Source organism: Gobio gobio, assembly GCF_949357685.1.
Source record: "Gobio gobio genome assembly, chromosome: 22".
Taxonomy (NCBI): Eukaryota; Metazoa; Chordata; class Actinopteri; order Cypriniformes; family Gobionidae; genus Gobio; species Gobio gobio.
The window spans coordinates 6799978-6825598 of NC_137118.1; the positions used below are offsets into that span (position 1 = coordinate 6799978).

At 39.1% G+C, this 25621-nt stretch overlaps 1 protein-coding gene across 1 annotated transcript in view; it reads left to right on the top strand.

Annotated features, from left to right (window-relative positions):
• Positions 1–665: 665 nt before the first annotated feature.
• The window catches only part of alcama (activated leukocyte cell adhesion molecule a), a 130275-nt gene continuing 105319 nt past the window's right edge, over positions 666–25621 (top strand). Inside the window, 1 exon segment of the mRNA XM_079804850.1 lies at positions 666–885. Within this exon segment, the coding sequence (XP_079660976.1) occupies positions 828–885 (58 nt within the window). The 5' untranslated portion in view covers positions 666–827.

Consider the following 25621-nt stretch of genomic DNA (forward strand, 5'->3'; position numbering starts at 1 on the left):
TTCTAAAAATGTCATTGACAGGTGAAGCATGGACACGGTCGCTGTCCTGGTTAAAATTTCTTATTTCTCTGAATTATAAACATTCTTGGAAACATTTGGGATAAAGTACACAAGTCGACAAAATATATAACATTGTTCTAGTGTTTTTTGTATAGGATATTTTAATCCAAAAATCTTACATATTGTACCTTTACTCATTTTAAGGCAACGAGTTACTTTATTTATTTAAGTTAAATCAACTAATCACGTTTTTTATTGGATACTGTTTTACTCTTGCTCAAGTAACTATTTAGATTATAACTTTTGCTTTTACTTGAATACATTTCTAAGTACTTACTTTTCCTTAAGAGTAGCCTACAGTTTTTAGATAGCTTACTCTACCCACCTCTGAAAATGATTATGTCTATGGAAAGCCACCGTAAAACATGATAACCCAACGTGTGGGGGACAAATTGCAGAATCGTTTTTTAAATGATTTACTGAAACTGATGTACTAGAATCATTCGGACTTTTTAACTCTACTGATTAACAGCAGCGTTGTCAAATGTTACCACAGCGACGGGCTTCACCCGAAGAAGAGGGCGTGTCGCTGGGGGCGGGACGGGGGGCGGGGCCTTGCGCTCAACTCTCCAGTGTGAATTTGCACTATCTCCACTGCTCGTCCAGACTCCAGACTTCACCTGCGCGCTCCGCGTAAAGCAACCCGCCTGATCCTTTCAACGCACTCAACCAGCGACTTCTCTCGTTACTATCCAACAACTTCAGACGTGCGTATCTCTGAGATTCTCAACGGACTGTATAGAGGAGAGTCGGGGTTTTCTTTAAGGATGCAATCGGTTATCTGTCTTTTCGGTGCCTTCATAGCAGTCGCTGTGTTTCCTCCAGGTATGTCAGTTAATTTATCATAAAACATTTTTTTAATCTCATTCTTTCCTTGTAACATCGCTGCCGTAATCCAAGAATTTTGTTGATCCTGTTCGTTCATATAGTGACCATTTGACTTATTTTGTACTTCCTTGCATCATCAACAAGTGTTTATGTTGGAGAGCCGTTGCCGCAATTCGTTGGCAATCATTGCCAGGTCATGTGTTGCACTTTTAATTTCTCCCACGTTATGAAGGGGTCAACTCTCCACCTGAAGAAGATTAAGCCATCTGTGCGCGCCTCGGACATTCACATTCATTCATTTTGCAGCAGTGGGAGACTGTGCTAAAGCTTTCAAACTTCAAGGATTCTCAGTACAGACAAGTGAATAAGACGTGTTTCAACTTTTAGTCGGGAAATGCGAGGCAACGTTTTTTGATACGACGTGTTTATGTTTCTGCATCACACGCAGAAACATATAGGGCAGTGACATCACACCTGCGCGTGTTTCTGAAACCCCCAACATATGCGTCAGTCCCAAACAGAAATTAAACACGGACCTTAAAGGGACAGTTCACCTTAGAATAAAAGTAATTTCACCCATGAACATTTCCAAACATATCCTGGTCGTTCATTTCCATGGAATGACAATGATGCCCGATTTAGCTGAAGCGTCAAACAGGACTTACCGTAATGAAAGGGATCAAATTCTGTCATCTACCCATCCTCAAGTTGTTCCAAGCGTAGGCTACATGTATGTATACAATTCAAAAGAAGAAAGACATTCATGATGACAGAATTTGAATTTTTAAGTAGTCCACACGACTTGTGTGAGGAACAAACCGAGAATAACTGTTCGGATCATCGAGTCAAGTGAGAACTGGATCGGTTTGATTGATGAACGAATCGTTCAGACGGGGTTTTGTGAATTGGATCCCCTGTCTGATTGAGTGAAAATATAATACGATATTCTCACAAAAAGCTATTGTATGTCGCCAGAGGACTAGATATGATGTCTTTGGACTACTTTTGTGGTGATTTTGCGTCATGTTTAAGCTTGGTCGCTCCATTACCCATTCATTCAAAACGCATAGAAGAAAAACATTCTTCCTTTTGGTTTTATTTTTGCCAATGAAAAAGTCATACGGATTTTGAACACGATATAACATTTTAATTTTGATATGCACTATCCTTTTAATAAGCGACTGCATTATTGTGGGTTCGTGCAAGGCTGTTGTCCAGCGCGCTCAAATTACTACAAGGGATTGAGACGCGCGCGAACACCGCTGCCCGGCTTGTGCATCTTTTGTGAGCGCGCGAGTGCGCTATGTGTGTGCGCGTGAACGGGAGAGAGAGATACAGAGAAATAAAGCGAGCGTTGCTCACGAGAGGTTGCGGAGGTGGAGGGGCGGTGTTAATGTTACCAATTCAGTCATTTGACTGGTGTATGGTTTTATCAGTGTCACAAGCTTGTTTGCTTATCAAAATGTATCTGACATAGATGTCTTTATTCATTTCCATAAAAGAATCGATGAAAAAGTGATCACTGGTCATAACTTTGTGGTGACTGCTCTAGTATGTAGACTGCTGTGGTGACCTATCTATCTATCTATCTATCTATCTATCTATCTATCTATCTATCTATCTATCTATCTATCTATCTATCTATCTATCTATCTATCTATCTATCTATCTATCTATCTATCTATCTATCTATCTATCTATCTATCTATCTATCTATCTATCTATCTATCTATCTATCTATCTATCTATCTATCTATCTATCTATCTATCTATCTATCTATCTATCTATCTATCTATCTATCTAGATGACGAGATAAGTATCAGTTCATGGTTCATACTTTGGCTCTTAAATGGGTAGTTGGCATAAAATGTACACAAAATGTATGCTACAGTGCATGTATCAATTTGCTCATATTAATGACAAGACCTCACATTAATTGAGAGATAATGATCATTATTAGGCTACACATACCGAAAACAAACATTTTGAAGCAGTTATGTTTCTTTTTGAAAACGTGTTATGTTTTTAATAAGTAACTAGATAAGAACGTCTGGAGTGTGAGTGTGTGCAGTGTAGAACAAAACATCAAAGTATTGTCTAGTTATGTTTATGAAAAGCTTTATTTTGCTCATAAATCGAAAAACCCCATTATCAAACCATAGGAAAATGAGGGAACCAGGGGTGAATTAGTTATCCGGGTTTTGTTCAGCATAAAATTAAGGAAGCTCCGTCGCACAACAGGAAAATGCACATCATATGACATTTTCCAAAATAACTTGTGTTTGTTGGCCTGTTTACAGAACTTGAATATGAAGAATATGTTGTTGAATTGCACTGGAAATGAATGTTTTGGTATCCTTTGCTATAATATGATGGGTGTGGTTCACGCTCTTGCCTTCAGTATTTTCTAGTGTAGTTTCTCAGTGACAGAACATGACATCTCATGATTTATCCGGAGATGTTAGGCATGTTAGTATATGTCTGTTTCCCCCACACAGACATTGCTTTAAGCTACACAGGCAGTTTCAAAGAGTTCTCCCCCACCCCAAACACACACTCACACAGACACACACAAAAAACCCATAGCCTTTACTCAAAGGGTATTTGCTGTTATGACCCTCTAGCTCTTTTTGGTTGTGTGTTGGAAAGGTCAGTTTCTCTGAAGTGCTGTCAGCAGGAGACTGATCACCTGTATGCAAACAGGTAAAGAAAAGCACAAGCTCATTGGTTGAATTATGTGCTTCAGAATGTATTTTATATAGCAAAAACCTGTTCTGTGCAGCCTACTGAGTAGATTTAATTTGTCAATCATTAAATGACTTCGCTGATGAAACATTTCCTTATTCTAATTAAGAGGACTTTTTCCTCATTCTGAAAGCTCTATGATTAAAGGGCTAGGACTAGCCTGACGTCGTCATACTCAGATTCTAGTCAGAATATGAGTTTGATTCTGCTCCAATGGGCTGTGATTTATGGGGCGTTTCAACCGAACCAGGAAAGAAAATGCCTCTGCACTCATTTGGATAGACCTACAACCAATCAGAGCAACGGAGTGAGTGACATACAGTATGTTGAGCGACGCATAGTTGTCAACAGAACTCAACTGCACGCAAGCTGGAAGAAGTAGAAGAAGAAGATGAGTGTAAACGATCTTTGCCGGTGTTGTAAAAAGAATTTAAGGATACACGGAGTACTTACCAACACGATCATTTTTGAGAGAAATAGTAAAGGTGAATGCGTATACGAACAAGTTCTCCGTTTAGTAAACAAATTCAACCCAAGCGCTCTTTGGTGACGTGGATGATTACGTTACTGTTGATCATCTGTCCATCATCGTATAAAGCCCACCCTGACATTTTGATTGGTCCAAACAGCTCTGGTTCGAGCATGCTCCACAACGGATCAAGTCCAGACCGAACTCCCCGACCTCAAATGTTGTGGGCGGGGCAAAGTTTGATTGGCATCTAGGCTAGGCAAGGACTGTATGTGGACTAGGTTTTGTAGCATGCATGAAAATCAAGCGGCAACCTCCCACAGTTTCACTTGAAGCCAATATGGAAGTGACTTAAACTGCAATTCATCGACTGGCCTCCAGGGACAGGCTCCAGAAGGGAGCAGAATCTCATTGAGCCCCATGTTAAAATAACCAACTTTACAGCAGAAAAAAACATGTCTACAGTCTGTTACAAATTGTGGTTTTGGTCTATACGGCTTATTTTGCCCTTCATGACAACTGTGAGGGGGGTGATTTTTTTATTTTTATAACACATTGGTTTACATTATATAAAGCCTTAAAGTTCTGCATAATTAAGGGCGCGGCCACTTTGAGTGACAGGTGGATTGCCGATTGTCTGCTGTCTGTTAGTCATCGCGTCACCTCAGCTCCACCCACGTCTTGCCTCTTTGCCCATTTTCTATTATCCGGGTGTGACGTGCTGCCAAGATGGTACCGGCCAGCTCGACCCTACTTTGCGCTTCAAAACTGCTCTTCAGAATCCTATGGGTGACGTCACGGACACTACGTCCATATTTTTTTTTTTACAGTCTATGATGAAAATATTTCATAAGTCATCATATTTTAAATAAAAGATAGGGGTTTGTTTAAAGGACAACTCCGACATAGACTAGCCGGAGTTGAATACTAGACTAGCATTATTAGCTAATCTGTTTTTAGAGATAAAACTCTTTACATTCGATTTTCATGAAAACGCATCCCAGAGAACGATCTACTCGGTAACCATGTGTTAATTACCCCTAGGTTAATTTTTCACCGGAGTTGTCCTTTAAGGGTCCTGTTAGGTTTGAGGATTACATCTATGTTTACACATCCGTGATGTCACTCTGAATGACGTTTGTCCATGAGGAGGAACTGAAACTCCCTCTGAACTCAAACACAGGCCTTTGTTGAGCGCGAGAGATAGAAAAACCTAATTACATTAAGACTGACACTAAACCGCATCTACACCAAGAAATCCCACATCTGATCATTTAAGCATTCAAGCGAAAGATTCATGCCACCGTGGCCTGATGGGGGAATATTTTGTCATTGTTTATTGGCAGGCAAGGGGCGTGAGCTGATTAACGTCAGTTCCACTTGGATATCAAACAGGAAAACGCATGTAGTGAAAAGAGTTGGATTCATATTTGCATATTAATTTAGTTCGAGCCTAACTATGGACCTGCTTTCAGGAAGAACCAATGGGAGCATATGGTAAAAGCTCATTTTACAGCTTTAGGGCTTTGTTCGTTTCAAATAATGGAAAGAGGAGAGAGAGAAAAAACAGCATAGGCTAAGTGAACAGTGTTTTATGTGCTAAAATGATTGTGGGTATTATGCTGAAATTATTGGATTTAGGTTTGGAGGAGACAGACAGTTAAGGTTTCAAAATGTGCTTTTGACCAACCATTTAAATGGGTTGAAGTGCTGAAGCCATTATGTCATCATTTATTCATATTTAAATTTCCTCCCGACCACTCGCGCACATGCATGTATGCTCCATCACAGGCTTTTACAGTAAATTACTCAAGCCATGTGTCGGACCAAGCATCTGCTGTCCCATAAACACATGCACACACATACATTATCCCTCCCTCATCGGGGGTCTTTCCTGTCTATCCCCATTTGCTAATGGATTAATCGGAGCATTGCTAAGAGGGAAGACCTGCTGTCTGCACCGCCCAAAATGGCCTCCTGAGACTTCGCCCAGTCTTATCTACTCATCTGCTCCCACACCCCTCCTTTTTGCCACATAATCAAAGGGAATGCTTACATTAGGGTTTGTGTACGCAGTCTGACGGACTGTTAAAACGCCTGTTGGTGGTCTTAAGTGCCGCATCGAGGGAATATTGTTCTCTAGCTTTAATATTGTTACGCATATAAGCAGTGTAGTGATGCACAGCAGGGAGACACAAGTGTGAAGCTTCTGAGATAAGCTATAAATGAGAGCGATAACTTTTGCACACTGTACACAACAATTTTCACAGCGGCATTTCAAATATGCAAGTAGCAACAACATTTAACTCAAGTTCTCCTGGTGGCTGTCCTGCTTTTCACCAAGAAAAACTTCATTGGTGTTTTCAAACCAATATACGTCATAGAAATGACTGTGGGCGTCAAACTCACCGGTTGTCTCTCAGATACAAGACGTTTTTCTGCTGATTAAATGTGCTGACTGGACTCGTTTATCTGCATTTATTTATTAATATTAATGATTCTTGCAGACCTAAGCGTCTGGCAGCCTGAGAGGATGCACGTTGGCAGACAGATCTTCTTGTCTTTTGAGGGTTTTTTTTATCCCATCTTGAGTTTAATGGGACGGTTTAAAGAGCCATAACTGACTCTTTTGGGCCACTCTTGCTCATTTATGGGCCGGTTGTATAAATATATTGACATGGCAGTCAATGAAAGGTTCTGCACGTGGCTATCGATTATACAAGCATCCAATTATTTCTACACAATGTTTTTTTTTAACACACGCTCTTTGGCGGTAACTCAAGAGTGCGGTTAGTCGCTCCACGGCGAGGCCACCCTGAGCTGTTCAATATAGTTTTAGCAGCAATTATGTGGCAGTTGGAGTGTTATTTATAAGTTTGCTTATAGCGCAAGAGTCATAAGTCACCCTTTCTTCGGGGTTGTCGTATCGATCAGTTCAGAGATCACAGCGTAGAGCCAATTTGAGTGTGTTTAGTGCTTGCGCTTATGAAACGTACATGGCGCGTTTTGATCCGAGACACTTAAAGCCATACGTTTTGAGGTCGATAATGCCCCCCGGAAAAGGATTTACATACATCAGACTGCTCGTTCACGTGTAGTGGTTAATGGTGGTCTGGCGGATATTATTTCTTCAATGTCAAATGTTTGTCCTGGCATTTAGATCCGTCTACAAAAGGTTGCGAGTTGTAGCGGCCCTTAGCCCGTCTCCCTCCCACCAAATCACATTCTGTCAAATATCCATCTGAGGCTTTGAGCGCTTCAATTCAGGCTGACATTCAAAGCCACACAACCTTTCTAGCAGCCATGGAGACGCACGATAACCGGATTCCCATTCTGGGTCCGTCGCTTTGATGCTGTCTGTGATGTGCAGATTGCATTTCTCCATGTGCGAGGAGACGTTCCTGCCTGCCACTCTCACCTCTCTAAGTGATGCTTTGAACCCAAAAGGGCATGACAGAGGAAGGCAAAGTTTTTTTTTTCCCCTCTCTTAAATCTGTTCCGGATAGAGTGAGAGAGGCGGATGGAAAGAAGGTTAGAGTGCCCATGAGCTCCATGTGTTAGGGACGGGATCTCCCAGAGCTGTCAGGGTGAATGAGGAAGCACTGATGCTGGTTAAATCTATTAAAGGTAATGTGGGGTGAACCGTGATCTTGACGGGTGGCCCTATTCAGAGAGTCGTTTAGACCAAACAATGCGGGTGAAAGAAATGGTCTGAAAGAGCTTTAATTGCTCTTTTAGCAGGTTCACAATGCCCCAATTAGTTTGAAAGCATTTCTTTTTCAGATTCGAGCATTTAGGCTAGAATTAATAATGCCTTATAAATTCCAATTACACTTTGTATTAGAATTTTAAAAAGTGGAATTAAAATGAATGGAAATTCTCATAACTTTTAAACTTTGCGTTTCAAGTTAAAGGGATGGTTCACCCTAAAATTAAATTATTTTATTATTTACTCACCCTCATGTTCTTTAAAGGATTATTTCACCTCAAAATGAAAATGTCCTCATAATTTACTCACCCCAATGCCATCCAAGATGTTCATGTCTTTCTTTCTTCAGTGGAAAAGAAATTACGTTTTTTTTAAGGAAAACATTTTGGGATTTTTCTCCACACAATGGACTTCAATTCCCAGCTGAGGAATAGGGTCTTATCTAGCGAAACGATCGGTCATTTTCTAGAAACAATTCAAATACTTTTTAACCACAATTGATCGTCTTGTGCTAGTCTGCAACTAGCCAGGCGTTACGTAACGTACGTTGAAAAGGTCACACCGAACGTGGGCGGAAGTACCGCCCCATTGTTTAAAAGTGTGGAAAAGGAGGATCGTTGAAAAAATTCTATTGTATGTTGAATGACATATTTATTATTTAATTTATCATTGTTTTACCTGTTTTGGTAAAAAAGCGTTTGTATTTGTCTTCGAACGTTCGCTTTTTAAACAATGGGGCGGTACTTCAGCCCACGTTCGACGTGACTTTTTCAACGTACGTTACGTAATGCCTGGCTCGTTGCAGACCAGCACAAGATGATCAATTGTGGTTAAAAAGTATATACATTTTAATTTTTTTTTTAGAAAATGACAGATCGTTTGACTAGATAAGACCCTATTCCTCAGCTGGGATCGCACAGTACCATTTGAAGCACTTCAAAGCCCTTTGAAACTGCATTGATGTGGACCTTCAACATTTTTGGTTGCAATCGAAGTCCATTGTGTGGAGACAAATCCTGAAATGTTTTCCTCAAAAAACTTAATTACTTTTCCACTGAAGAAAGAAAGACATGGACATCTTGGATGGCATTGAGGTGAGTAAATTATCAGGACATTTTCATTTTGAGGTGAACTAATCCTTTAAAACCTGTAACTTTTCTTCTGTGGAACAAAAAAAAGTGTCTAATGTTGTTTTGGACCCTATAGACTTTCTTTATGTGGACAAAAACATTCTTCAAAATACCTTCCTTTATGCTCCTCAGAAGAAAGAAAGTCATATAGACTTGAGGGTGAGTAAATGATGTAGTGTGTGTGTGGCCTGGTAAACCCTATATTATGGGGATAAAATGTCCCCACAAAGATGGCAGTATCCGAAATCCTTGTCCTTGTGGGGACATTGTTTGGTCCCCTTGAGGAAAATAGCTTTGAATTTCTGACCATTATCGCCCGCTACCGCAACGTGTGTGTTCCACTCCCGCCTGTATCCGCAATGTTTGTATACCCACTGCCGCCCCCGCCCCCGCCCCCGCCCCCGCAAACATTCTGTTGCAGTTTGTGGAGATTAAACAAATTAAACCAACATTAGGGCTTTGCTATCATTCAGAATAACATAGAAAACGTTTAATTAAACTGACCATAAGATTAAGTAATGCTAGCATCACAAATGACTCAATATTAGGCCAGCTTTTTATTAGCCTTATAAAACTCTATCAACTGTTAAAACAACACATCACAACTAGTGGAGCCTAAAACATATTTTAACATATGCACAACAACACACACACACACACACACACACACACACACACACACACACACACACACACACACACACACACACACACACACACACACACACACACACACACACACACACACACACACACACACACACACACACACACACACACACACACACACACACACACACACACACATCTAACAAGGCACACTAGTTAGTTGAATTACTTATAAAATAAGTAAACCAATTAAATATATAAAAAAGGAAATAATTACCAAAAATAGGAAATATAAACCTCACAGATATCACATGTGTTTATATTAGCCTAGATAATTAATTAATATTGCTAATAGATAAATGTATTAGTTTATAATAGAATTAATTTTAATAAAAAATTAAATAATACTAAAAAACATCAAATGTACTCCCACTTGCTGCAAAGGTAAAACCGCCCACTCCCGCAAGATTTGCGTTAGGACACGCAGGATCCCAATCCCAATGCACCACTCTAGTTTGTGTGGGTGTGTGTGTCATATTTAATAAATTAACTAGAATAATTTCCCAGAATAGATCACCTCTGTTGAATTTCTATGAGTTGCAATTTAGTAAAGTCCTTGTGGCAAGCAGGACGAGGCCGAGAGCTGTGGGAATGGAGCGAGGCCGGAGGTGTGAGTGTTAATGAGTCTTGCCACAGACTTGTCATTTCTCACAGTCTTCTTTCTGTAATCCCAATTTAACAACTTTTGCAGTGAGGCAGGCTGACACATGAACTCATAAGAACTCACATGGTGTGAGCCAAAAAAACTACCCCAGACAGGTTTTAATTTACCTGTGGTCAAGGGAGTTTCTTAAAGGGATAGTCCACCCAAAACTTCTGCCATCCTTTACTCACCGTCATGTCTTTCCAAACCAGTACTGTTCTGTGGAAGACAAAAAACCCACTTAGGTTTTGTGATTCACAGAAAAAAGAAAGTCTTTTGGATCGACATGAGAGAGTAAATGAAAGAATTTTTAACTACATTTATTTTCCGGGTTTCCTTGTTCTCGCTGTTATAGGCTAGGGGGCGCTATGACACATCTTCTGAAAGAGTACTGAATCAAAGCACAAGCGATGAAGTTGCAGAAACAAGCAATATCACTTGCAATCATATGCATATTTAATGCGATCATCAACATTAAACAGCATATAAATCAAAATGGACTAATGTTACTGAATGAAATGTCGATCCAGGACGAGCTATAGGACTTTGCAAGCATTAGGCGTGTTGACGAACTCGATTTACTCCATCCGTGTTTTGATCATCGTTCTGAATCTGATTCAGACGTATGATTTTCTGAGCTTTTTGCTCAATGTTGCTTTTTTTTATGAAACTTACCCATATTCAAGTGTTAAAAAAGAATGCATGAAGCTAGAATAAAATCAGAAATCAGAGGGTCTGTTCTTTCTTTTGATACATTGCATGTTCAGATATTCATACAACAAAATATCCTGGGGGCCATGACATTTTAGTGAAAATGACAACTTAAAAAAAAAAACGCTGGCAGGGAAAAAGTTAAAATGCAACCCTGTTTGAATTAGGGAAAAACTCCCACAGACAGGAGCTACGCATAGTAGAGTTTCAACTGCAGCAGAGTTTGTGGGCTTTAAGTCATTAGGTCAATTTCAAATCTATGTCATCTTTACCATGGGTCTATCTGAGTACATAGCTCTAATGAAAAAGGTTAAAAAGTCTTATTCCCACTAATAATTTACTGGCCTCCTCCCTCATGTTCACATCCCGTTTTAGCGCCTCCCACTAAATCAAGCTCAGAGGCTCTGAATTGTTGTCTTTTTGCACCCAAGTTATAAATTACAGTGGTTATGTGATTTAAAAAGGTTTACTGGTGGGAGTGAAAGGGAGGATGAATGAATGAAGCTGCGGCTGGATGAGCCTTGAACCCAAATGTCAGAGAAAGAAGTTCAAATGCAAGGCCATGTTGCCCAATAAAGTAAAGCATAGGAGTATCATTAAACAAAAGGGTTCCCAAAGATGCATGGCATATAGAATCAATTGCGGCTCGATTTATTATTCCCTTTTCGAATTTCCATAACAGCTTTGCCGCATGACTTTACATGCCATAGTCAGATAGCACCGGATTTTTGACAGGTTAAACATTCAGTAAACCTCATGGTGAAAATGATTAGGGCAGGCAGCCGACCTGCTCCACTCCCGAGAGGCAGGGGAAGAAGCATCCTCTCATGCGATAAATTAGTTCCAGCTCTCGCGGGCTGGAGGAGCTCCCTCAGAGCGCCGTGTTGTTTCAGCAAGCACCGTTCTAATGCGATTTTAAAAGGTTGAAAGTTGGAGTAGAGGTAAATGGTTGATTATGTACACACAACCGTCGCACAGCTGCTTCGGTTCACATCGGGGGGAAAAGAAGCCTGCTTTATTTTTTTTACCCTTCTCCATGAGCTTGTTTCGGCACATCGAGATCGGTGGCCTGAGGGGCTGTTGTGACGCCTCCCAAAATTCCTGTCTTCATGAGCGGGTCTTTATCTCTCTTTTCACATGCAAATTTAATGTTTTAGGTGATTTTCTTTTTTACACTATCCGCACTGATTTTGCTGCTGCTTTTATGATGGCAATACCGCAGAGAGCAGAATAAAGCAACAGTCTTCCCTAGCGGATCTTGGGCTTTTGTCTTTCCTTAGTCTTTCCACTCTCAGTTGTCTTTTGAGGGAAAGTTTAGTCTCTTTATTCAATAAATCCCACCTCTGGGTGTTTGCCCTTTTTACGCCCTCCCTCCCTCTCTCTCTCTCCTCAAAATCCCTTGTTTCTTTATTCATCTCGTGTGACAGCACTTTCTGCATTCAGCACAAATTGATTTATTTACCATCCAGAAGGGTCAAGTACAATGGGCCCTATGTTAAAAGTCTTGTAGATGTGCGCGGAGGAAAACCAAGAGCGTGCTATGCTGAATATCAAGTCTAAGGAGTCTGTGCTCTTCATATCCATCAGAAAAGTATATAGCTTGAGCTGTATGTCTGAAAGACCCCAGCAGATTTGCTACACCGGTAGTCTGCCATTGTTAAAAGTTTCATAGATGTACATGGAGAAAAAGAAAAAAAGCTAAAACTTTCTATGCTGAATATCAAGTCTGTCTGAGGAGGCTGTTTTGGGAAAGAAAAGCCATCAAGAAAGAAAATGACTTGAATTGTATATCTCAAAGACCCCTGTAAGTTTCAATGTAGGTAGTATGCCATTTTGTCACCCCATGGCCTCCACTTTACTGTGCTAATAATGCTATTCAACTGTACTGACTGTAATGACATTTTTGCTTTCAGTAAAGGAGGCAATTGCACATCCAACATTAACCTCCAAAGAAATGGGCTGTAGAAGCTAAAAGCCATGGTTTATACCTTATAAATGGCTGCTTTTAACTAACTAACTATCCTGTTAAAAGTGCTCATATTAGCCATTATGTGAACTAAAAGCCACTGTACTAGAGAAAGAAACAGTCCCGGAGGAAACCTAATGAAAAATAAATATACTAAAATGTATTTGAAATTTTATACTACTACAAATGCATTTACATATTTATGTAATATTACATATCTTGCATTCAAAGCTTCACTATGTAACTTTTCCATCCACTAGAGGTTGCCTATTCAAAACAAAGGTGTAGTTTGATGACGCCAAGTTTGAGCACGGATTCATGGGAGATGTCTAGTGCGTCCCAATTCACATACTATCCGTCCTAAATAGTATTCGAAAATACAATTAATATGTCCCAAATCGTAGTATGTTGAAAAGAGTATTCCAAAGATACCCGGATGGTCTACTATTTCGAAGTGCGGATCGCCGCACACTCTAACGCCTAATATTGCCCACAACCCATTGCGAGTTGGACGAGGATTCGATTAGAACTACAAAAACGGATAAAAACTACAAACATGACAGATGTGCGAGTCCGACGGTATTCGCCTGATGAAAAGATATTTCTTCAATGTTCTATGTTCAACTTTTGTAATGATACGTTTGGCCATTAACTTTTAAATGCATCCTTATATTTAAACTGCAAACACATGAGGAGAGTTTCTCCATTAAAGACCCACTAATGGCAGATCAACGTGCTACTACATTTCTCTCTGATACGGTAGGAAATTAAAGCTACACTGTGTGATATTTTCCCCCATCTAGCGGTTAAAAGGTATATGACCATCCAGTGAATATAAGTTTCTCTTCCTCTCAATTCTGATTTCGTTTTAACTCCTACGGTGGCCGATTTAGTCCAAGATTAATATGGCTTCCAGTTCGACCTCGTCTACATTCGGCACGGTGCCATCGAGTGTTAAAACGCGAAAGGCGAAGCTTGAATTTACGGGTATGTCCCTCTTTGGCTAATGTACTTTCAAGATGGAGGGGCAACATGGCGACCGGCATTCGAACCCCTTACCCGTATGTATTTTCAATGGCATATTATAAACTTACGAGAATACTTTATTACTTGAAATAAGTAAATATACATTAATGAGCACATATATTTTTGAAAGAACGAAGTGTTTTTAGCTAAGAATAAACTAAAAAAGTTACACAGTGTAGCTTTAAATTAAATGTGGAGGATTTTAACTTTCCGTCAGGCATACAATGTCCGATCTTCACATGTTTGATAAGAGTCCTGTCCTGAACACATCTACATGCCAGTATTAGTTAGTCATAGCGCCATCTGCTGGCAAGAGGAAATGGCATGCTTTACACTGTAATTCACTCCAAGAAACAAATTGAATATGCCACGAAGTACCAAACATGCTAAAAACATGTTAAATCATGCAACACTTGGTCAAGTGCTAATGTATGCGATTAACGCCACAAAACAGGAAGTTGTTGTAACTCAGGCATGCAATGTCCGATCTGTCTTAAGCTTCACATGTTTGATAAAAGAGCTGAAGACATATACATGCAAATATTCAGTTATTGTCAAAGCGCCACCTGCTGGCAGCAGGAAGTGTGGCACATCAATGTGCCATATTTGTCCTATATTTATGATTTACCACTATTCACTATTTTCCCAGGGCCAGCGGGTGGCGGTGGCCCCAGGTGTGAGGGCCCTTTCGACACTGCTTGCAGCTTTAATAATGCCTTGTAATGCACCTTATAATGCATTGTATGGTCTCATGAATAACTAACCAATACATTATAATACTTATCTAATCATTGAACACACCTTTAGAAAGTATAGTGCGTTAAAACACATGACAAACAACCAATTTCAGAATCTGTCTGATCTTAACTTTGGTTACCATTATTTATGAAAAGATATAATGCATTATAAAGTACATTATGAATGCCTTTTATAATGCATTATACATAAGGTCTTTAAGTTAAGTGTTACCATTTATTAGGGAAGAGAAAAGATTGCAGTCAGTTTTTTTTTAATACGCTAACCAAGCACTGTATATTTTCGGCTGGTCCTTATTTCAGATTTTGAACATATCCGACAGCTGTTCTTACAACTACAGTGATGTATTTGGTATTTATTCATAAACAAATAACTCCGCTGCTTATAACAAGTTACTAGCACATCCAATGCACTCTAAGGAGTCCACTCCATCTTCTGAAGTGCCATTTCAGTGACGTGAGGCCGTAATATATCTGTGAGGAACTGATGTTGCTGTCTGCTAGCATCCACGCTGAAAGCTTGGGGTGATAGCACACTAAATTTAACCACAAGCTGACCAAGTTCCACTTCTTTTTTACATCCTTATTTGGAAGTACCTGCGAACACATTCATAGCAGTCGTAGATAACGCCATTCTTGGGAGGTTTTCGAGTGGTTATCGTAGATCTCTTACTAAAGGTATTTAAGCTAAAAGCCTGTGCCTTTGGTGTTCCCAGCGTCTTAGGTGGACGATTTGCAGGTGAAGAGTTTTAATTCCTTTTCTTGCTCCTCATCTCACTCCATCCCTCTCGTTGGGGCTGCACACACACTTTCAGAAAAGAATGTGTTCCTTGGAGATAAGGAGCAATGTATTTTTCTCTGGGCAGTGCACTAATCTTCTGCTGTTCTATATATAGGAGACACAAGCTAAAGTATTTGTTTGATTCAGGCCCATGCAGTGGTCTCATGACCACATTTCAGATGTCATTTAATGAAATTGACCTACGAAACACTGGGTTCCTCACACTAACACAAAACTAGGAATAGGAGGGCTGAATTTCAACTTTCTATTTCTGTCTGACACTCAGTAAGTTCACAAGATGTTTGTCTTTTTCTGAAGCAAAAATGTAGAAACCAAAAAAAGCATAATGGTGTTGACGTTCATTCCCATTCATCTCAGTTACACAACTGATGAGGTCACCACAAGAACGCTGTTAGACCTCCGCTAGCAATTATCCTGAGCTATGATGTTCAAGTAGACAAATGCACTGGTTATGTTCTTGCCAAAAATATAAATTCTATCAGAACAAATGCTACTTCTGAATGGCAGTCAATGGAGAAAGATGCCTTTTGGTCAGAATGGTGTAGTTATGGCATCTACCAGCTGAGACTTTGACACATTGGTGGTCATCAGACTTTTTCCAGTTGGTTCAAAGTCTGTTTTATTCAGTCCAGGCAGTAGAACTAGAACTTTCAATATCATTTCTCGTATTTTCTTGCGCATTGCTAACTCAGGCGTGGGGAAGGGTAACGTATCATATCTCTGTAAAGCTTTGGAGCATGTCTGATCCTTTTCATGAACTCGCCCCAGTGGCTCTCACGTCTTAGTTGGGCCGAGGCAGCCAACGGCTCAGTGCTACGACTGATCTGTTTTATCTGCTGCATCAGTCGCTGCACCATCCTGGGAAGCAGTGCAGCTACTTTCCCCTCACATCTGCTGAACATCCCAACACTGTTTTCCAGCTAACAGTTAAAATCAGATGTGATTTATTCAAATTATATTGCAGAGTATATGTTTTTTTGTTCTGATTGTTGAAATAGCTATTTAGACCAACAGTACGATTTTGAATCAATGTGATACTGCTTTTACATATTAACTTGTTTATTGTACTATATGTATAGTGTTTATTGAGTGTATATATATAGGATAGATGCACATGATTTGAGACTAGGGGTGGGTGGTATGACCAAATTAGTAATTGTATTTCACGATAATGATATATATATCACAATATAGTAATTTTTGCTTTAAATAAGCTTTCATATCAACATTTTTAATACTATTGAAATATAATAATTCTTATCACCATTTTCAATATCATTAAACTAAAATACTAATTCTACCCTAAAAAAAATCTCTCAAGACAAGTGAACTGTGATAAAGAAAGAGCAAAGAAAACAAACTACAATAGAACAAAGACAGAAGTGAAATAGACCTACCTAAAAAAAAATCTAACTAGATTTTCTAAATAAAAAGTAATCAAATGTATAGAAAAATAATGAATGGTCTTTACTGTGTAAAGTTACAAAAGTAATTCAGTCAAGAGCAGTGAGAGCTTTTCTCTTGTTGTTGTTTGATTAGCACTAGTAATGAGAGCAGGTAAATTTGGATGCTGTCACTTTAAGACCGACTGCACGGATCCAATATACTCGTGTGTTTTCTCTCTCAACTGTTTAAGCTCACTTAAATGACTGTTTACTTGCAAAGACATGGTCACTTTGACACACAAGTATGTGTATTTAACCGTTCAAGCCCAATTGACCCTTCGCCGGGAGTTTGATTGACAAGCGATCTGACCAATCATAATTCGCAGAATCCGCCATTTTTGTCCGACAAAGCAGTCAAGAGAGTTTGTAGATTAACGTCGGTGGACTTGAACTTGAAAAACGGTGTGTATTGACGTCTTTCCGCGGTTGAAACAACAAGTTTATTCATGTTTATTTGATACTATAAATTAACTAGACGGAAGCTAGAAACAAAACCAACGGTTCAAAAATATATTTAAAAAAGTGAGGTGAGCAACGTTATGCATTTCACCGCCTTCATGCTCGCTGTCGACCGGGTAAACAGCTGCTGCTTTGATGATGCAATCGCAACCCGGTTCGGACCCAAATAATATAATATGAACACAGTCCAGCGGGGGCAGGGGGAGCAAACGAAATCTGGTTCGGTCCAGGCAATCGAACCAAGTGTGCTTGCTGTGCTTCAATTGTTTAAAATCACCTGTTTTTAAACCGCAATCCTTAAAAACACATGCAAGCGATAAGCTTTCGTGACTGCACCGTACAGCAACATCACGTGAGTGTAACCGTGATCGAGATGATGGTCTAAAACCTCTACCGGTTGACAAAATTTCTACCAGTTAATCGTGTCTACCGGTATATCGCCCACCGCTAGACGTAACCTGCAGAAGCTAACACTATATGTAGTTTTGCATCTCTCCCTAAAACATTTAAATTTCTAAAGTTCTCACATAATTTGCATTAACGACCATTTTGGCTCAAAACAAACATTGACTTGAGCAAAAACTAGCTCTAAAAAACAAAGCGCTCCTTCACATTCAATATTATTTTGAATCTGCTCGGATATTCCTCAGGTGTTTGCGTTTTATTGGGATCCGGGGCTCATTTCTTGTTCTTGGCCAGGGAAAGTGTTTTTAAATCTTATCTTAGCTTGTGCTGTTGTGGTAACTGAATCCTCAGTGCCCCCAGGAGCTGTGCGGTAAAACGGCAGGGAGGAAACTGGCTGCCCTTATCCTGGCTCTAGTTGCCAGTGGCTATGCTGCATCCCTCTGCATGATTGAAACTACAAAGCAAAGCTGGTTTTATCTTCTCATCCAGTTCAGAACATGCCTCGGCTTTGTTTCCCCCCTTTTCAAATAAAATTAAACCTACAATACAGTGAAGCCATAAAGGTATGCCCAGGCCTGACATGTATTTGAACAAAAACATCAGGTGACTGCAGGTCCTTCTGAACCTCCTTCTTTGAAGGAACAGAAGGTTTGGCTGCAAGGAGCCTGATAGTTGAAAGCTCTGATGTTTCTATACGAATGATGTTTGTGTCCTGCATTTACATTCCTCTTTCCGTCCGTTTCGATGTTTTCACACAGTATTTCAAGAAAAACGGCAACATTCACATGACAAACACCCCTTTCTCTCAGCTGCTTCGGATTTCTCTGTCAGTCATTTGCAAAAGTAATGTTTTTTGCTCTGTTAAAGTGGGCGGTTGTGCAGAGAGTTGGAGAAGCCTCTGCTTTTCCCAGAGGCTCAGATATTTAGCATTTTCTCAGAGGTTTCTCCTAAAAGTGCTAAAGTGTGTCATTTCTTTCAATGTTAAAATACTCAACTATAAATAAGCAATTCATTGGTTTATTTATGCCAAAATGTGTAAACACTGTGGCTCAGTGGTGCTCTGTTTAAACATCCAGACCTGCCCGACAACAGCAGCACTGGCTCAACCAATGGTGTGAGTTCAGCAAATGAGTTATGTTTATGTTTAAAACCGTCATTTTGAAACGCTGCTAGTCGCGCAGAAATGACACACTTCAACTTATATCAACTGATGACTTTCAGCAAAGAGTTATAAATGAATTTGCACAGCATATCAGAGAATATCTGACTTGGAAGAAATTTATGAGAAATGAAAGTTCATAATAAGACTTTTTCCACGTTGATAAATATGACCGCATTTGTGCTTCTGGGAACTCTCATGAAATCTAGAGACGTGTGGGATCAGTTCCTCAGGAAGCAAAAGTCTGTCTGCTTTCTATGGAAAACAATAGCAATATTCAAGCGGTCTCATTTATGATTGTGTTGGGGGATGCACCTATATTAAATACAATAAGCCAATCATTATTTTCAAGTTGATTCATTGGTAAATGACTGGTATTAAGAAACTAGTTTTGTCTAAATAACTGAAAATAATTGTAAATGCGTGACTATGAAAAATTTACTAATTCTGAGATATACTAAAGATTACATTTATTTAATAATGTTATTTTTGTAACGTTTTTAAAGATGAACTTGAAGTACTTACTAAAACCTAAAACTGAAATAAAAAGAAAGCTAAATAGAAATATAAAAAACGAATAATAATGACAAAAGCGCATAATGAATACAATTGAAATAAAATGAAAAGTTCAGTTCAGTATGGTCTGAAGCTAAACAAAATTAATAAAGATAATTCAAAAGAATAATAATACTGAAACCAGTAAATTAAAAAATAACCAATATGGTACTGATATATCATGCATCTCTTTCTTACTGATTTATTAAATTAAAAATAAATAAAAGAGCTCGGTTCATCAGACTGGACGTCAGTGTGGTTTTGTGCAGTCCATTGGGAAGGGGCCGTTGTTGGGTGTGGTCAGGACCAACAAAAATGACTCTGTCTTCAAAGTGTAATGCAGATGGCTTCAGGGTAAAATTCCATTTCCCCTCTAAAACGCACACAGACAGACACACACCCGCAAACCCCCTCCCCAAATCACACACAAACCCCATGAACAGATGTGCTTTTGCTCGTGCACATACACACAGAGAAAAGCAATGAAAAAATACAGCTTCATCGCTTCTATTTTTGTGCCAGCAGCCCTATTCAGGTGAATTCATAAGCAGTTGAATACAACGGTTCCAAGGCCTACATCTATGTTTTCAGCCGTGCGGCGTGACACAATGGCACTTAAAATTTGAGTGGAGCAGATAAATAATCCACTATTCAAAATTAGTGCTGGAATATCACACCACAGTATTTCTGAAGGTTATCCTGTCTTCATAGGCTTTGTTATCCGACTAAAAAATTTTTTGCCAGGAGCACTGGGTTTGGTAGTGTGCCGGACAGCTAGGTGTCTGAACTGAAGTGAAGGCCTTTGAAGTTATAAAGCAGATTTGGTTTCTTCATCAGATCCCCAGCCGAGATCAGCTCATAATGACTAGGCTTTTTGAACAAACAGACCTTGAATCAAATTATATGTTTAAGAAAGGCCACAAGAGATATTTTGCCTCTAAGGCTGGAGCTTGAGACTAGCATAGTTCTCAGTGTGTGCTTTTGAAGCGGCTTGACATGTTCACCATTAATATGTAGTAAAAAAGGACTTTCAGAAACTGTTTTCCATGGCTTTCGGATGAAATGCGTGACCCTGGAGTCTAAAGATATGGACAGATCAAGGAGGATCGGTGTCCGCTATAGAAATGCACAACGCGGCTTCGCTCTCATATTTCCTATCCGTTAGGTATCATTAGTTTATTGGCTTTCCAAAAATAAACCCTATTTAATCTCCGTGTTTGCTGCATTTCAAAGACATCAACTGTTCAAAGAGTTTATTGGAAACTGGTATTATATAAATAGGAATTAGAACAAAAGATGGGCCCTTTTTAAACAGCATTACAAACCCTATCACATTTAATGCTTCAGACCATACTGAACATCTTTTCTCCTGAAGGTGATTACATCTACATTGACTCTAAAGTATGTTGGGAAAAGAATTAAAGAAAATATGCACATTATGTTTTACGAGCCTGAAGCTGTTGTACTGCAGACTGGTGTGGGAATGGGATTTCTGCCTTCTCTCAGATTATTAAAATAGCATGCATGAGTCTAACACCTTCTGATGCAACGGAGTAAACAGTGTAAATGATTCAACACATGTTCCCTAGACCCAAACCGGCTCAGAAACACTCTCTTCAGCTCTCACACGATCATTAGCTTCTGCCTGCAGTTAACCGATGTGACCTGGATCTTAATGACTTTACACAATTTGACTACAGCTATGCCGTCCAAACAGACGCACGACTGGGTCCAAAAGTCTATAATATTTACGATTCTGCACTATTTCTAGGTTCATGCTGTTGTCATTTAAAGGAATAGATCACCCAGAAATACTCACCTTCATGTCATCTTTTGCAGAACACAAAATATATATATATTTTTTATCCATGTTTAATGTTGTTGGATCCCAAACAAGCGTGCCGCAAAAGTCCTGAAAAGTGAAGCCAAAGCATCTCGACCCTCTCCCTGTAATCGAATTGGACCTGAGACAATCTAAACAATTAAATTAAACTTCAAATAATTTTTTTCATAGATGATTTCTGTCATTTTTTTTGTATCATCCTGATTTAAGTTCAAGTGTTCATTTTATTAAATAAGTTTGGCTTTAGTTAGTTATTTGATGCTATAAAACGGGCAGTTTGACGTCATGATTGACAGCTGAGATTGACTGCTTCTATGATTGAAGTACACTGATAAAAATGATTTTGTGGTGAAGTAAATACTACAGAAAAAACAAATGTAATTTTTACGTGAAAAAGTTAGTTCAGGCAAGAATTAAAAAAGTAAGTAAATTCTATATTTTTTACTCAATTCAAGCTTTTAGGAATTAAAGCGTAAATATCAACGTTATAAAGTTAAGTAAAACTAAACTTTTCTGATTCTGGTGTTCCCATCATGCACTGGGGTTTGAATAATTAAAATGGTTGATTTTTCGCTGTTTTCCAGCTGTATTTACACTGTTTTATCATTGCTTCTGTTGTTAGGTTTATTAACTTGCCATCTTGTGACATTTGGAGTTCATTTTCAACTCAAAATGACACATTCACACTCAAAAACGATCCATTAAATGTTACCGTCACTGTGTATTGTGTACCAAGTATTGAGGTCTCGTGTTCAGGTGCCGCGTTACTTCTATTATGTAGATATGGTATCTACACAATATCTATTGTGTTATTTACATGTATATTTCTAAGTAAAGCATACACTTCAAAAGAGGGGTTTAATTCAATGTTACATTTATTGAGTAAAATGTATTGCAAAGGAAATTTCAACTGAGTAGAAATTACTCAACCTTTTACTGGCCAAGTTAAAATTACTTAACTAAGTTAAGTAAAATTAACAAATATAAAATAAGTAGAGTTTACTTAATTCCCTATGTGAAATTTACTTAAAAAATATGCGTGCAAAAACTTGCCAAAGAAAAATTAAGTAAATCTTACCTTTTTTTTTTCACTGAGGCAGCAACTGACTTTTTTAGGGATTTTTAAGAGGAGATTGGAGCTTTAGCTTTAATTTCTACATTTCCATTTCTACATAATGAGTTGTTCTGCAGTAAACTGTGCTGCGGCGGGAGTGTGGGCGGGGCCTTGATATATCGCGGCTCAACTCATGTTCCAGAATCAGCGATGTCAGCGTCATATTGGGACATTGGCGGCTTCGATTTACTGCAATGGAAGTCTATGATCCCGACATTCTTTAAAATATCACCTTTTGTGTTCTGCAAAAGAAGGTCTTGCAGGGATATTGTGTTGGACAATGCGGGGCCTTTGAGTGAAAAGATTTAGAACTACTGGTTTAGAATGACATGAGGGTGAGAAAATAACAAATAAAAAATAAAAAATTCTCGTACAAGCAAAATGAGGACATAAGGTTAGTGGTCTGAGACGTTTGGATCCCACTGTACAGTTTGATTAAAAGCAACATGATATATAATGTAGCAAGTCTGCCGAAAATGACAAGAATTGCAAATTTCCTTATTAAGATGTTAATGAGCTTGAATTGATTTTTTTTCTCCTCATGGCAGTAACACAGTGGGCAGTTTTGGGCAGAATTCGCCACTAGTCTAAAAGAGACTGGTCTGATTGCATAGTAGCCTACGGCGGAAGAAAGAACTGGTGTAATTGCTAAGTTCTGCAGAGCAATCACTACATGGGTCATAACTAGATTGGTGGCATCGACTCTCAACCTTTCTTCCTGCCACCAACACTCCCCTTGCACTGCCTCAATTTTGAGCTATTGTGTTTTTTCTTCTTCCCCATCATTCTCATGCTTTCTCTCTCTCTCTCTCTCCCACGGTTTCAGTCGGTCTTTGCATTACCCGATGCTCGACATTCCATCATTCTGCACCCAAATAAAAACTGTGGAACAATAATTATCAGACCTGCAAGTTCCTCAACATATTTTGATCTTTGTTTTTGCATTATTTGATTTAGAAAACTTTGGTTTCGAAAAACCTTCTGAATCACTTTGTTGTTGGATTAGTCCTTCCAACTGTTCGTTAAAGACAGAGCCGGTATCGATTAAAAGTGTCAGGATACTGATTTCAAAGAAGCTTCAGTCAATTCTGAAGATCTTGAGTCTGTGGCCATTAATGGCCGTCTTATCTGACTGGAGAACCTGTTTAAAAACCAATCAGCGTGTGCCTACACAATCGCCTTTGTATCTTCCTTTCCCAACGTCCTCTGTTACTCAGGCTTACTTTTTGCATGATAAATTGGTCGGAACGGTTCACCCCACACAACACCGCTGAATCAATTTAGCCGCATATGAAATGGCAGCTCGAAGTGCGAGACGGAGCAGAGTAAAATAAACTTTCAAGGTATTTCATATTGAATAATGGATGTGCCAGAAGCCATTACAAAATCATTCCGTTTTCCATCCTCCCGTCGCCAGCGGCGAGACGTTTCTAGCAAATACGGTAATAAAGCAAGTGTATGATTCACAGACGGCAAGATGTTTTACTCCAGATACTGTGATTAAATATGGATGTTCTTCAATATAGAGACTCTCAGAGAAATCTTTTCAGATTAACCGCAGGTCCTTGTTTGCCACTCTCGGCTGAATGGCTGTATACAATATGTGATGTGTTTGCTTTGTTCTCTGCTCTTTCATTGAGGGGCCGCCCGTGCCACATTGCTTTTACAGTAATCGCAAAATTGCAACAGTGATGCGTCATTCTACATAGGTCTACGATTTCCTCATATATGTCCCGAACACAAAGCCAAACACTCACATGGACGTCTTCTCTAAGCATAGGAGGAAAGCAGTCTTCCTTGGCAGCAGCTTTATCGCTCACACAGAGGATGTGCTTGGTGTACTAATGCTTTCTCTGTCTGTCTTAGTGATTGTGTGCGCCTCCTTAAATGAAACCTGTTACCCGGGCAAACAAAATGCATTTCCTCAAAGCTTTTTTTCTGCTTGGTGAAATGAATTTGAGCTTCAACAAGCACCACCAGCAATGACAGTCAAAAAGATAGACAAAGCCAAGAGAGCAGTTGGCACATCTTTCACTTAAAGGAATATACTGGATTGTATTATCGACAGCACTTGTTGTGACATAGTGTTGGTTACCACAAAAATGAATTTCCCCTCGTCCATTCTATTCTCCTGTTCTTTAAAAACAAGCAAAATTTTGTTACAGTGAGCCACTTACAGTGAAAGTGAATGGGACCAAGTTTCAAGTTGTTTCAGTTACAGCCATAGGACGTAATCATATTGAATGTAAACATGATTTTAGTGTGAAAGAACATTTTTTGTACAGTTTTACAACTTATACACGCCATAAACACAAAAAAACCCTTAAAAAAAATATAAAAATGGCAATTTAAACAATTTTACAACTCAAATAATACAAGTTTAACAAGAATTAATGTAAGTTTTTCGTATAAAATCATAAGCTTCCCATTTCTGCATTTAAAGGGGTCATGAATTGTGAAATCAACTTTTACTTGAGCTTTTGATATATAAAAGGTCATCGTAATAAGAATATCCTGTACGTTTTCAGAAAAGAAAACGTCCTTGTTAGTCAAATAAAAGCTTTTATTGGCTCATCAAACGAGGGATCTGAGAATTTGCCTCCCTGTGACATTAGAGAGCAGTGAAACACCGCCTCAACAGAAGAAGGCCAACTCCTAATTCTGTAGCCTCGTCCACCGTTATCCAATCATAGCAATGAGTGTTTACTTCCAAGTCTTCAATCCCCATAAAAACCGAGCATTTCAGGAGCTAGGCAAAAAAAAAAAAGAAAATAGCTTACTTTATCCATTATGATGTTTTTGAATGTAAAAACCACGCAAACGTCATAAGTTGACCTCTGACAACAGTATAAAAAAGCCAGTTCATGACCCTTTAAATCCTCCAAAAACTGGCCCAATTCACTGTAAGCAGGGGTGTCATGCACTTAGCTAAGGTATTAATTATTATATACATTATTAAACCATTTGCTGTTCACGTATTCTGTAGCCTATAGAAACAAAAGATTTTAAAGCATATTTAAGCACCGACAGTGACATCACAAGTCAAACTGCACCTCTTCTCGGCGTTCGTTCATTTTGTGCATCATAGGCTGTTCTTTGAAGTTCATATTTCGGTCGATCTGTAAAA